This window comes from Pelophylax lessonae (assembly GCF_965119305.1).
Source record: "Pelophylax lessonae genome assembly, chromosome: 5".
In the NCBI taxonomy this organism is placed as follows: domain Eukaryota; kingdom Metazoa; phylum Chordata; class Amphibia; order Anura; family Ranidae; genus Pelophylax; species Pelophylax lessonae.
This window is the reverse complement of record NC_138772.1, coordinates 469,357,740-469,371,393: the sequence shown is the minus strand read 5'-3', so window position 1 is coordinate 469,371,393 and position 13,654 is coordinate 469,357,740. Positions and strand designations below refer to the sequence as shown.

The 13,654-nt window shown below is 46.9% G+C and overlaps 1 protein-coding gene across 1 annotated transcript in view; it reads left to right on the top strand.

Moving 5' to 3' along the window:
- The window catches only part of NBN (nibrin), a 147,301-nt gene that overhangs the window by 27,705 nt on the left and 105,942 nt on the right, over positions 1-13,654 (top strand). Inside the window, exons 3-4 of the mRNA XM_082258007.1 lie at positions 2,358-2,506; positions 4,133-4,292. Coding sequence (XP_082114133.1) covers positions 2,358-2,506; positions 4,133-4,292 — 309 coding nt within the window. The remainder of the gene's footprint in view (positions 1-2,357; positions 2,507-4,132; positions 4,293-13,654) is intronic.

Here is a 13,654-nt window from a genome sequence, read left to right as displayed (position 1 = left end):
GCAGCAACTATTGCCAAATGGATCAGACAGACCATTGAGCAGGCTTATGCTTTGAAGGAACGGGTTCCACCCTTCCCTGTTAAGGCGCACTCTACCAGATCTGTGAGTATGTCCTGGGCCTGTTGGCATCGGGCCTCGGTGGCCCAGGTGTGCATGGCTGCGACTTGGTCGTCGGTGCACACTTTCTCAAAATTCTACAAAGTAGATGTTCTGGCATCAGCTGATGCTTCCTTTGGCCGCAAGGTTCTCAGTGCGGCAGTGCCATGAAGGACCCTTGTTTTTTTATGGGTCCCTGGTTGTTGGTATTTGCTTTCCTGGGCTGTTGCTCCTGTTGAGCATTGTTTTTTTCTGTTGCCCAGAAGGTTCTCTTACGATGCCTGTAAGATTCCTTTCTCTGATGTGGGTAATGCGTTGCCTTTCCTACGGTTGCGTCTCCCACCCCTCATGTCTATGCTGCTTTGGGACATCCCAACAGTGATGACTTAGAGGAGGCGGCGACTGTCGGAGGACGTAAGAGAAAACTGAATTTTTGTAAAATCTTACCTGTAAAATTCCTTTCTCTGAGTCCTCCGACAGTCGCCGCCCCCGCCCCTCTTTTGGGGTTCTTATTACCTACTGCTATGCTACCAAACTGAGTTGGGAGTGATCACTGCAGGGGGGAATTGACCAGATGGGACAGCCCCCAGGGGTGTGTATATGCAAATGCCTTTTGTTTTCAACTAAGTCTATATGCCTAGCTACTCCTGCGGAGCAGAGGACAATACCCGACAGTGATGACTTAGAGGAAGCGGCGACTGTCGGAGGACTCGGAGAAAGGAATTTTACAGGTAAGATTTTACAAAAATTCCGTTTTTTTAACATGTTAGGCCAATTTGTTTTCTGCTACATATTTTTGGTAAAAAAAATCCCAATAAGCGTATTTTGATTGGTTTGCGCAAAAATTATCGCGTCTATTAACTACGGGAAAGATTTGTCATTTTTAGTGTCGGTTCACATTTTTGCGATGCGGGAACGCTGCGGGTGTCAATTAAGAATTGACACCCCCAGATAAGATCGCATATCGCCGTGCGATCTGTAAATTCGCACAGAATCGTCTTTGTGCGTCTTTGTGCGATTGCGGTGCGAATTCAGCCATACAAATTGTATGGCTGAATTTGCACCGCACAGAGATCGCATGTAATTTTAGGAGCAGTGCGCTCCGAATTACATGCGATCTCTGTGATCGCACCAATGTGAACCCGCATTTATTGTTTTTTTTTTTTTTTTTTACTAGTAATGGCGGCGATCTGCAGTTTTTAGCGGGACTGCGACATTGCGGCGGACAGATCGACCCCTAACAGACATTTTTGACACTTTTGGGGGGACCAGTGACATTACTATAGTAATCAGTGCTAAAAATATGCACTGTTACTGTAATGACACTGGCAGGGAAGGGGTTAACACAGTGTGTGATCAAGGGGTTAAATGTAAGCCTAGGGGAGCGTTTCTAACTGTATGGGGATGGGCTTTTGAAATGATCACAGAGACCTGTGATCCTACATAGAAGGATCACAGGCGCTCTGTGAACATTCCAGAGAGAAGAACGGTCAGCTGTGTTTACAACAGCTGACCCTCCTTCTCTCTCAGTAGGGAGTGATCGCAGGTAGCCGACGGCAATCGGAGCCGCTGGCCCCGTGCATCGGAGCCCCCGCTGCTGAGTGGGGGCGGGAGTGAACACTCTCCACCCCCCCCCCCCCCCCCCCAGCTGCAGGCGCGCGACTGACGTACAGCTACGTTGGTTCGTGCAGGAGGGCCAGCCTGCCGCAGTGAAACTGTGGTGGGCGGTCGTTAAGAGGTAATAAATGCTTTTTACTGACTGTCAGTTGTAAGTTATACTAAACCGCAAATACACAGCTCTGTGTACATTTATGGCACCCTCTCTGTGCTGATGTGACTCCCGTGTGCATACATGAGAGTGATGTCATAGTGGCCCAGATCGGGTGTCTGGTGACATCTGCTTCTCCAAAGAGAGCTATCGATGGCCCGATCGGTCCGCCCATGTGAAAGCTGCCTTGTGTGTTGACATGAGCATGCTGATAGAAGGAAAGAGCAGAGGGACAGAGAGATGAGCTCATAACTCTTCTTCATCTTTCACTGTTCTGTCATAGGCTGAGACAAGTCCAAAATGACCTGAGCTCAGAAGAAGCTGGTTCAATGATGCTGGACATCAGATTGAGCACTTCCAGTGACAGAAAAAATACTGCAGGGGAATCTTTGGATTAACGTTGAATATTGCATCAAAAGCTGTTTTTATTTCATCTATTCATTTTCATTTTGTCATTTTTGGAGTTTGTTTGTTGTTTATTTCCTGTATACAGGGCCGTCCAGACATCATTCCTGTCCTGTCTGTTAAAGATTCTTCAAAGTATGGTACCTTTGTTAATGGTGAAAAGATGGAGAGCGCTACATCTAGGAATTTGAAATCAGGAGATAAGATTACATTTGGGGTATACAATAGCAAATTCAGGTAACTTATTAACTTTCTTTTAAAACTAGGAAGAAGGAAAAACCAAAGAGTTGGACTTTAGAGGCAAATTGGACCACATTATTTGAATAACATCCGTATTTTATTTATAAACAAGGAAATATAGAAATTTCACATAGAAACATGGCACTAAAAACGTGTATACACGTATATACAAAATATGGCTAACAAGGACCCAGTACTTCGGGTTTTGCTAAATTATATCATGTGAGTGAGCCCTGTGCGACCCTTTGGTTTTTGCTTCTTCCTAGTTTTCATTGATCTTTATGGATGTGGCAAAGGAGTGGTTTCAGTCATGTTATTAACTTTCTTTCTCACTTAAATAGAAAAAGAAAATAGGGCCTAACAAAAATGAAACTGGCTGTAGAGCCTCAAGGTTTTTCAGCTTAGTGCATTCTATGCATTAAGTTGAAAAACCTTCTGTCCTGCAGCTCCCCTCTACCTGTGCCCGATCCAGCGATTGTGCACAAGCGCCGCAGCTTCAGCCGCTGTCTTTCTCCTCATTGGATAGATTGAAAGCAGCGGGAGCCATTGGCAATCAAATCCAGTGGCATGGAAGCAGGGGGCGGGCCGAGTTCCGATGTCTGCGTTAATGAATGCAGAAGCGGGACTCAGGAGCGAGCCCCCATGGGTGCCCCCAGGGAAAGGCTTTCTGGGGGGGGGGGGGGCACCGCACCAGATGAAGAGGAGGGGCCTGGTGCGCTGGCGGGGCACCCCAGAAGAAGAGGATCGGGGCTGCTCTGTGCAAAACGATTGCACAGACCATGTAAGTATAGGCATGTTTGTTTTTTTAAAAGAAGGGTTTACTGCCCCTTTATGTAAGCCCATCCTGAAATAAGTAAGGATACAGTTGCTTCCATCTTCTTGAAAATGCCTATGTGGGGAAAAAAAAATTAGCAAATAAAAAAAATAATATAATGTATACAGTTGCGACTCAAGTCATATTATAATTGAAATTTATTAAAAATGACTTTTCCTTTTCAATCTGCAGCTCTGTAATTTCTGTAAAATGCAATATGGCAACGTGGAGGCATTCTGTACACAGATGGTATACAGAACGCCCCCTGAAAATGTAATTCTTCGGAATAGCAAAAGGTAGGAATCTGCAACAAAGTTTGGTAAAATCCCTGCAATGTACATAAATCACCAAGAAGGGGAATGTTTTACTTTTTAGCAAAAGTGGAGCTACACTTAAAGCGGTCGTATACTCCGCTTTTTAATTTTTACCTACAGGTAAGCCTATAATAAGGCTTACCTGTAGGTAAAATTAATATCTCCTAAACCGTGCAGGTTTAGGAAATATTCACCCTGCATGCAGCCGCTGACACCAGCTCTGAAGGTCCGGCGTATCTTTCCAGACCTTCAGAGCTCCTTGCTGACTCCTTGGTGGAAAGTGAACTCTTGCGTGCATGCGCGGAAGTGACGTCATTGTGGCTCCGGCCACTGACAGCGCTGGAGACGCCGAGGGAGCATGTCCGCTCCCTCAGCGGTGTCCGGGGGACCATGTGCTTTTTGTTAAGTTGATCTGTTAATGACTTGTTTTTACAATTATTATCGGAACGTATAATTCTGTTTTCTTTTTTCTCCCCCACTGCCCCCTTCATCCAGAGTGGTATATGAACCTTTAGTGGCTTGTTCATCCTGTTTAAGCAGCTCAGAGAAGAGTTCTTTAAACCAAGCACTGCAGCAACTTGGTGGCCATGTTGTAAACAACTGGACAGAGAACTGTACACATCTGGTTATGACCTCAATTAAAGTGACTATCAAGGTATGTATTGCAGCTCTGAAAGAAATTGTTGTAGACAGCTTTATCCTCTTCACTTCCAGGCGCTGCTTCTCATTTTGCACCAGAGGTGGCTTTGCTATTTGTTTATAATGACAGCCAGACAGCAAGCATTTTCAGGAGGCTAGCACTGACAGCCACCATCATTTTTCTCAGCACTACACTACTTTTAGAAGTGTTATTAGTGGTTGGTGGGCATGACTTACCCCACCTAAGAAAAAATCCAATGCAGGGGGGAATTTTTGTGAGCCTGGAGAAACTTAGTGTCTTCTCATATGCTCATAGAATAGGTCAGTTTGGCTTCTGCTTTTAAAAGCATTAGGCCCCTTTCACACACTCCGTCTGTCTGACATCCGATGCCCCATAGGGATGCATGGGGGGACCGTTCAGATCCGCCAAAAAAACGGACAGGCCGATCGGAACGGTCCGCCTGTGTGAAAGAGCCCTTAGACTGCAACATCTTGGTATATGTGAGTTTTTAAACAGGAGCCCTAAAAGTACCCACAGAATATTGCTAACATTAAAAGCTACAATCATCCTTCATGATAGCATTGGTGCCTTTCAAATTGTATGAGTAGTTGTTTTGTTTTTCTTATGTGAGTCCATTTAAACTGAAGAACTATGACATATTGTGTGAACCAAAATAATGTGCCAAGTGCTGTAGCCCTGACAAATCCGCAATTATATTCTATTGTTTTTTGACTTATCTGCTCTTTTTAGAGACCCTGTCATAAAGTGTCTTAAAGTGTTACTAAACCCAGGACCCTGCATTTAATATATCTGGTCTCCCACAGTACACAGCACATTGAAATACAATAGTTTAGTAATTATAAACTGCTAAATAACTTTTTCATCAGCAGTTAGATCAGCCTTGTAACTTCTATCAGTGCCTTGTTAAAGCTTGTAGGAGGAGTTTTCATTCTCCCATGATTGTCCTATGAGGATGCAGGACGACCCCTAACCCCCTGTCTGGACAGTGCTGATTGGCCCAGTGCTGATCACATTCACTCTCCCAAGAAAAAAAAGCACACTAAACTCAGCATGTGCAGCTTGTCCCCTAGCCTCTGTACTACCCGGAGATGGTTTTGGGACTCTGAAATAAGGGGAGGATCAGAGAAGACAGGATCAAACAGCCTTTTTACACAATGTAGAGGATTAACCCCTTAGATTCCACAGTGAGTGTAACAAGCATCTTTTACTGTATGTACAGATTGATTTTACTTTTTGTGGGTTTAGAAACACTTTAATGTAAAACAAAAAAAAAAAAGAAATCTCATTTTTTGTTTTGCTGTTAAAATAACAAACATGTCATACTTACCTGCTCTGTACTGTGGATTTGCACACAGCAGCCCGGATCCTCCTCTTCTTGGGTCTTTGGCTGGAGCTATTGGCCCCTCCCTCCTCTTGAGTGCCCCCACAGCAAGGAGCTTGCTGTGGGGGCACCCGAGCCAAGCTGCAGCTCGTGTATCTATTCGGACACAGAACCCTGGTCTGGCCCCTTCCCCTCTCTCTCCTGATTGGCTAACTGAGCTTGATTAACAGCAGCGGGAGCCAATGGCTCTGCTGTGTCTCAGCCAATCAGGAGGGAGAATCCCCAATGGCATAGACAATTGTGGACTTCGCTGGATAGAAATGGGGCTCAGGTAAGTATTAAGGGGGCTGAGAATTGCTGCTGCTCAGTTTTTTTTTTGTTAATGCATAGAATGCATTAAGATTTAAAAAAAAAAAAAAAACCTTCTGCATTTATACAACTGCTTTAATGTAATTAAGCATTGCGTTAACCTGTAAAGGACTCCTTTGGACATCGAAAAGCCCTTTGACTGCTGCTGGGTGCCACCATCTTGGATGTGATTTTTGCAGTCCCAGCAGATTCAGAGTTGTCACTTCTAGAAGACACTTCTAGACACTTCTAGAAGAGAAGGGGACTTTGCACGGAGGAAAGAGGCTGTGCTAAGAAATCGATTCTTTCTGAAGTATTGTTTTGTTTTTTATTACAGGTACTTCTATAGTGCCGTCAATTTATGCAGTGCGTTATGCATCTATATACTGTATATTGTACATTCATATCAGTCCCTGTTCTCAAGGAGCTTACAATCTGAGGGTTCCCAAGTCACATTTATATGTACAGTACACATACTAAATTGAGATGGGAGCCAATTAACCCACCAGCATGTCTTTAGAGCGTGGAAGAAAACTGGAGTACCCAGAGGGAACCCAGGCAGGCACAGGGAGAACATTCAAACTCCAGGCAGGTAGTGTCATGGTTGGGATTTTTACCTTCTAGGCAGTAAAAAATCATGGAAAGAAAGGAAGGAAGAACACTTAAAGTATATCTAAAGGCAAAACTTTTTTTTTTTTTTTTTTGGTTTTGGATTGAATGCAAAGGGATTAGAATACATGTTCATTTTAATTGCTGCCTGTGCCCCCTTAAGGGAGATTCACCCTCTCTATTGTTTACCATTATCATTGAAAGTAAAATAAATGCCAAATTTTGGGTTGCCTCTGAAAAGTAAGAGGGGAAATCTTCCAATGGGGAAACTAGTTCTGGTGACATAGGGGCCACCCAATCAATTCCCTAGTTACTGAAGTTGCAAGATGAGGACAGCAGCCCAGGAACTTGCATGTCTTTTAAAAAGGCAGCAGGAGTATCTCTTTTATGTTCGTAATGACCGCAAAACTTTCAATGTGCATGTCTTCTCATCTAGAACTTTTCTGAACAATATATGTTATTTCCTCCTGTTGGGATTCCAGCATAGCATGTATCTATATATAGAACATTTGCAGTATGTGAATTCTGAATTCCACTAAAAGCTCATCATTGTTACCAAGCAATGCCCGCAGGCAGTAATTTAATAACAAGTTAACAATGCAGCTTTTATGTTCCTTTATAATTAACGCTGAAGGAATGTTCTGGAGTAAAGAACCAAAAGGCCACAATAAAGAAGGACAAGTGCATACACTACTTGGCTATTAAAATCCTCCAAAAGGAAATGAATGGATTTTGTCTGGCAGTGAAAGGGTTAAATTAAATTTTATCCAACCATGGGGTTTGCTCATACATTCGCACAGATTGGCATGCATAATACACAGACACAGTGCTTTTTCCTGACCGGATGTCAGCTACTGTAATGTGTTTCCTCTGTTGACATTTCCCTTCCCAGCTGACCCTAGGATATTTCACACCATATAATGAGTAGGTTCCCATCTGAAATTCAATCTCTGACCTGATTCACATTTTCAGGGCAGCTGGATCACAAATATCCGCTGTCATGTCTGGATGCTCTGATGCTTGAAATTATTTTTAGATTTGTTTATACATGCTAATATGTATGATACCAAATTTCCTCCCATTTGCCTTTATTTTGCTTGGTTGATAATTCCCTGCTTTCAATATCTGACAATGTTTTTCAAATTCAAGTCCACCTGTTATCCCAAAAAAATAAAGGCAGCAATTTAAGGACTTTGACTTAGTTGTAAAGTTTTACATTAAACAGGGCAGTGCAACGATTTATATGCTGATTTCAATTATTGAAATATTAAGGATTGCTTAATTAATACCTTTTTTCGGTCTGTTCCATGCAGTCAGGTGACACTAGTTTCCCTGTGAATCATCATACTCTTTCTCCAGGTGGGCATACCACCAAGCAACTCTGAGTGGCTTATGCCTGCTGGGATGTAGGTTTCCATGGAAGCAGAACAGCTTACATATAGCTTCTCATACAGGAAAGGCTGTATGGGAAGTATGCTTGTGCGTCCTCATTCATTTGAAGGCATCCAACTTGCATGCTTTACCAGCACAGGGTAACGGACTGGATATTTTTTACAAGATCCAGAGGTCCCCCCCATCTGGCCAGCGAGCGCGCGCAGGCCTCAGCTTTGCGCTAGGTCGGCTGCGACAGTCCCACTGGACGGGAGCTAGCCTGCGAGTTAAACGTCTCGTGAGGGTGCATACGACCTAGCCTCGGCCTTAGTCGCAGCATTCCTCCTGGCATGACAGCCCCTCATTCTGATAGAGAGGTGGTCTTTCCGGAGCGGTACCCACCCTGTTTCCATGATATCGTAAGTAGCTGTCCCCGCTCTTCCCTGGATGGTTTTGGGGTGAATGTGGGCCTCTCCCTGTGTCAGTGGGACCCCTGGTTTCCCCTCCTTCCCCTAGCCCCTCTAAATTGCAGTGGTCACTGTGGGTCTACCAGACTCCTTCCCTCCCTGCTTATAAGGGGGGCTTGTTGGGATTGCTGTTGCTGCTGGTCGGGTTTTTTCCTGGTGCAGGAGGTTGAGCAGGGTTCCCTGCCACCCTGGGGTGACTAGGGCAGGGAAGTCCTCTGGGCTCCCTGCTGCAGTTGTTGGGCTGGGGGAGCAGATGGTTTTGCATCCGCGGGTCTGGGACCTGGCCGAAAATGTAGGCTGAGGCTTTGTGGCCTACTGGTTGGGAGCGGGCCCCAGTGATGGTGGCTGAAGCCACTACCCTCCGTTTGGGCATCCACCCTCCCCTCTGCTGCCCCTGTGTGGTCAGCTCCACTGTTGCCTACGCCCAAGTGGTTGGGTGTCCACAAAAATTTAGGCAGCGGCTTGCGGCCTACGAGGCCATGTGGCCAAGTCAGACGCCTCTTTTTGGGGGGGCGCCCCAGCAAGGTTAGCTGAAGTCCCTGCTCTTCCTTTGGGCATCTGCTTTTTCCTCCGCTGGCCCTATTGGCTGGGATCCGTGCACTTGCTACTGGGCCTCCACGAAAATTTAGGCCACGGCTTGCGGCCTACTGGGCCATGTGGCCAGCTTGGCTCCTCCCTTGGGAAGGGGGGCGCTGTGGGGGCGGTCTATTTTTTTTATGGCAGCCATGCCAAAGTAGCAGGGTGGTGCTGCCAGTGCAGTGCCTTGGCACTGTTTTTACACTTATCTGTGGGTTCCCTGGTGGCTAATGGAGAATATTCAGATATTGAGGATGATTCCTCAATGTCTGCAACCGCGCACAAAAAGGCGCTGGTGGACGCACTGATTGTTTTTGTGCGTGAGCCTCTAAAGATAGGGGATGCAGCTGCGACTTCGACAGGAGCGCAGGTTCCCTTTTGGCACTCGCAAACCACCCTGAGCAGCAAATGGTGTTCCCTTTCTCCACCTAATTTGACAGACTTGTCACAAAAGAGTGAGGACGAGCAAAGCGTCCCCTTGGGGTCTCTAAATGGTTTGCTAGGCAATACCACTATGAACACTATGAAGTGTCCCTTTTTCAAAATGTGGTCTGTTCCATCGGTGGTGCATCCGCCGGTTTCCAGGGTAAACAAAGAAACCATGTTTGCGGTTGAAGAATCTCTGGCTTTTAAGGACCTGGCTGAAGGCAGAGGCTGTGGCCCACAATATGTTCACCCTGGCTGGCTCGGCATTGAGGCTGGTGTTCGCTATTGCCCTGGTGTCGCAAACTCTGACTGAGTGGGCTAAGCTTTTGCGCCGTGACCTGAAGGGAGAACAGCTCCCACCTGCCCTTGCTGAGCTGGCGTACCAGCTGGTCCAGGGTCTGCAGTCTATCTGTGCTGCATCTTTAGATATGGCTCACCTAGTGGCTCGACTCTCTGTTTTGGCAGGGATCCTTTGGCGTGTCCTTTGGCTAAAATGCTGGTCTGCGGACCAGACTTCTAAAAAAAAAAAAAAAAAAAAAAAAAAAGCCCTTTATGTTCTTCCTTTTCAAAGAGATCGCCTGTTTGGAGCTACCCTGGATGACATCATTAGGGGTCTCACAGGGGGGAAGAGTACCTTTCTTCCACAGGCCACCAAGGGCAAGGACCCTTGTCACAGACATGGGCCCTCCTTTTTGGCTCATAAGACGTTTTTTCGTCCCTCAGGATTGACTGACAACGGATCAAAGCCTTTCAGGGGCTCCTCTAATGGTCTGGCAAGTCGAGGGTGGGCTTCTCCCGAGCCGCAGACAAGGCTCCTTCAGCATAAAAGTGCACCCTCACCCGTATCTGGGGTGGGGGGAGGTCTTCGCTGGTTCCTGGATCCGTGAACTTCCCTGGTACTAGACAAGTAAGTCCACAAAGTCATACGATCTGGATACAATATCCAGTTTCGTGCTCGCCCTCCGTAAAGGTTTTTTCCTTCAAACGTGCGACTGTCTCCAGTCCGCTTACAGGCCCTCTTTGGGGAGGTGCAAGATCTCTTGCTTCAAGGGGTAATTGTCCCGGTTTCGATTGCGGAATGTTTTTAGGGTTTTACTCCATCTGTTTACAGTCCCCAGGAAGGAGGGCAAGGTGCGTCCAATCCTGGACCTCAAGGCACTTAACTGCTTTGTGCGAGTGCGGAAGTTCAGGATGGAGTCCATTCGCGCATTGGTGGCTTCCCTGTATCAGGGGGATTTTCTTGCCTCCATAGACATCAAAGATGCCTACCTTCATATTCCAATATGTATCGGTCACCAACGCTTCCCCCGCTTTGCTGTGAGAGTGGAATATTATCAGTTGGGGGCGTTACCATTTGGTCTCGCCTTCGCTCCCCGGGTCTTCACTAAAGTGTTGTACCCGGTACTGGCATTTTATGCCAGCAGGGGATCTGGGTCCTGGGCTGTTTATACCATCTCCTCTGCGAGCAGAGCCTTCTGCTGCACTGGCGGAAAACCTGGAGATCACCATACAAACTCTGAAGTACTTTGGCTGCATTCTGAATCTTTGGAAGTCAGCCTTGGTCCCTTCTACGAACCTAGACCAGTGTTTCTCAACTCCGGTCCTCAGGCCAGGTTTGCAAGAAAAGTGAAATACATCACAGGTGATATAATTTGCTGCTCAGTTATTGCAGTTTTCTAGTCTGCATCTCCCCAAGGTAATACTTAAAATTTGGCTGGTTAGTGTGCCCCGAGGACCGGAGTTGAGAAACACTGACCTAGACTATCTGGGGCTGACTGTGGACTCTTAGCCAGAGTATTTCTTCCTTCAGATAAGCTTCTGACACTGCAGGTTGCAGTTCGTCTCCTGCTGACCAGCAGATGGTTGTCCTTCCATATGCGGATGCTGGGCTTGATGGTGTCAACCTTTTGAGGCGGTTCAGTTTGCGCTGTTTCTTACGAGGTCCCTGCAACGGGAGATTCTCATCAATTGAGACAAGAATCCGCAGTCTCTGGACAACCAAATCCAGCTGAGCCGGGTTACGAGAGAGTCCCTGATTTGGTGGCTTAATTCTCTGACGCTTCGGCAGGGCAAAATCCTTCCTACCCTTGTATTGGACAGGGGTCACCATGGATGCCAGCCTGTCCTGTTGGGAATGCATCCTCGACAGAAGTTCTGCTCAGGGGTTCTGGTCCCAGGAAGAATCCAGACTACTGATCAATGTCCTGAGTTACGAGCGATCAGGCAGTGCCTGGAACATTGGATGAACGTCTACACGGCTGTCCAGTGCGCACTCACTCTGACAATGCCACGGCCGTGGATTATGTCCATCCCCAAGGGGGCACAAGAAGTGTCCTTGCGGGTCTGGAGGTAGCCGGCGTTCTCAGGTGGGCAGAACAATTAGTTCCAGCCCTCTCTGCCATGCACTTTCCCGGAGTGGAACATTGGCAGGCGTTAGACCAGGGGGAATGGTCTCTTCATCTGGAAGTGTTTCATCAGTTGTGTCTCTCTGGTGGGGCACCCCCAAGGTGGATCTGAAAGGCACATTCGTTCAGGTTCGTGGCTCCGTCACGGGATCCATTGTTGGACGCCACAGACGCGCTGGTTGCCCAGTGGGGTCAGTTCCGTCTGATTTATGCCTTCCCTCTTCTCAAGCTTCTGCCAAGACTTCTGCAGGATTGAGGCAGAAGAGATTCCGGTCATTTTAGTGGCCCCGGACTGGCCTCGCTATGCCTTTTACGCAGACCTGGTGCGGCTGGTTGCTGATGTTTCCTTGGAGGCTTTCCCTCAGGGAGGAGGATCTGCTATCCCAAGGGCCAATCTTCCAGCCTGATTAACAGTCGCTGGTTTTGGCGGCTTGGCTGTTGAAAGCCAGGTGCTGAACGATAGGGGATTGTCTGAATCAGTGATTCCTACGCTGTTAAAAGCTAGGAAACCTACTTCTTGGAAGATATACCATCGTACATGAAAGATGTACATTGCGTGGTGTGAATCCCTTGGGGTTCCTCCTCGCTAATTTTCGGTGGCTCGGATCTTAAACCTTCCTTCAACGGTGGATTGAATAGGAGTTGGACTTGAGTACTCTCAAGGGCCAGGTGTCAGCCTTGGCAGTCTTTTTCCAACGACCCTTAGCTACAGCTCTGGTGTGTACTTCTTTTGAGGGTGTTCGGCACTTGGTCCCTCTAGTGTGGTCTCCTTTGCTGCCTTGGGACCTCAATTTGGTACTTTTGGTTCTCCAGCAGTCTCCATTTGAGAATCTTCGAGAGTTTCTCCTGCTTATGCTGTCCCAGAAGGTAGCCTTTTTGGTGACCATCACTTCTGCGTGCAGGGTGTCGGACCCGGCGGCGTTACCTTATCTGGTGATTCACAGGGATATGGTGGTGCTTCGCCCCTGTCCATCATTCCTTCCTAAGTTGGTCTTAGATTTTAATTTGAATGAAGACATTGTGTTGCCTTCCCTGTGTCCCAGGCTTAAACATCCAAAGGAAATTATCTTGCATGCCTTGAATGTGGTCCGGGCAATTAGGGTGTATCTGGCAGGTATGGGGTCTTTCAGGAAGTCAGACTCTCTATTTGTGCTCACGGATGGACCTCCTAAAGGGTTGTCTGCTTCCTCTACGACCATTAGATCTAGATGGATCAGAGAGACGGTGGTTCAGGCCCATTCCATCAGGCGTCAGGTTCCTCTTTTCCCTGTCACTCCACTAGGGCGCTTAGTGCCTCCTGGACCTTCCGTCATCAGGCGTCAGTGACGCAGGTTTGCAAGGCGGCCACCTGGTTGTCGGTGCACTTTTTTTTACAAATTCTTATAAAGTGGATGTGTTGGCATCTGAGGATGCTTCCTTTGGCCGCAAGGTTTTGCAGACTGCTGTTGAGAGGACCTGATCCTCTTTGAGGGTGTATTGTTTTTTCAGATGGACTTCAGTTGTTTGGTTGAGCCCCTGTTGTCTGGTTGGCTAAGGTTTAGCCTTGGGAATTTTTTGCTGTATCCCACCCCTCATGCTTAACACTGCTTTGGGATGTCCCAATTTTTAAGAATACCAGAAGCTGTGTCCTTCAATGAAAGAGAAAATGGGGTTTTTGACTTACCGTAAAATCCATTTCTCTGCTGTTAATTGATGGACACAGCACCCACCACTCTGTGGAGTTATAATTATCCTGACACTGCTTAAAACAAAACTGGTTGGCTTTAGCAAAGAGAGGGAGTATCCCCTTGGGACTGCCCATAGGTGTAGCCAGAATTTTCTTCTGCCTAGTGT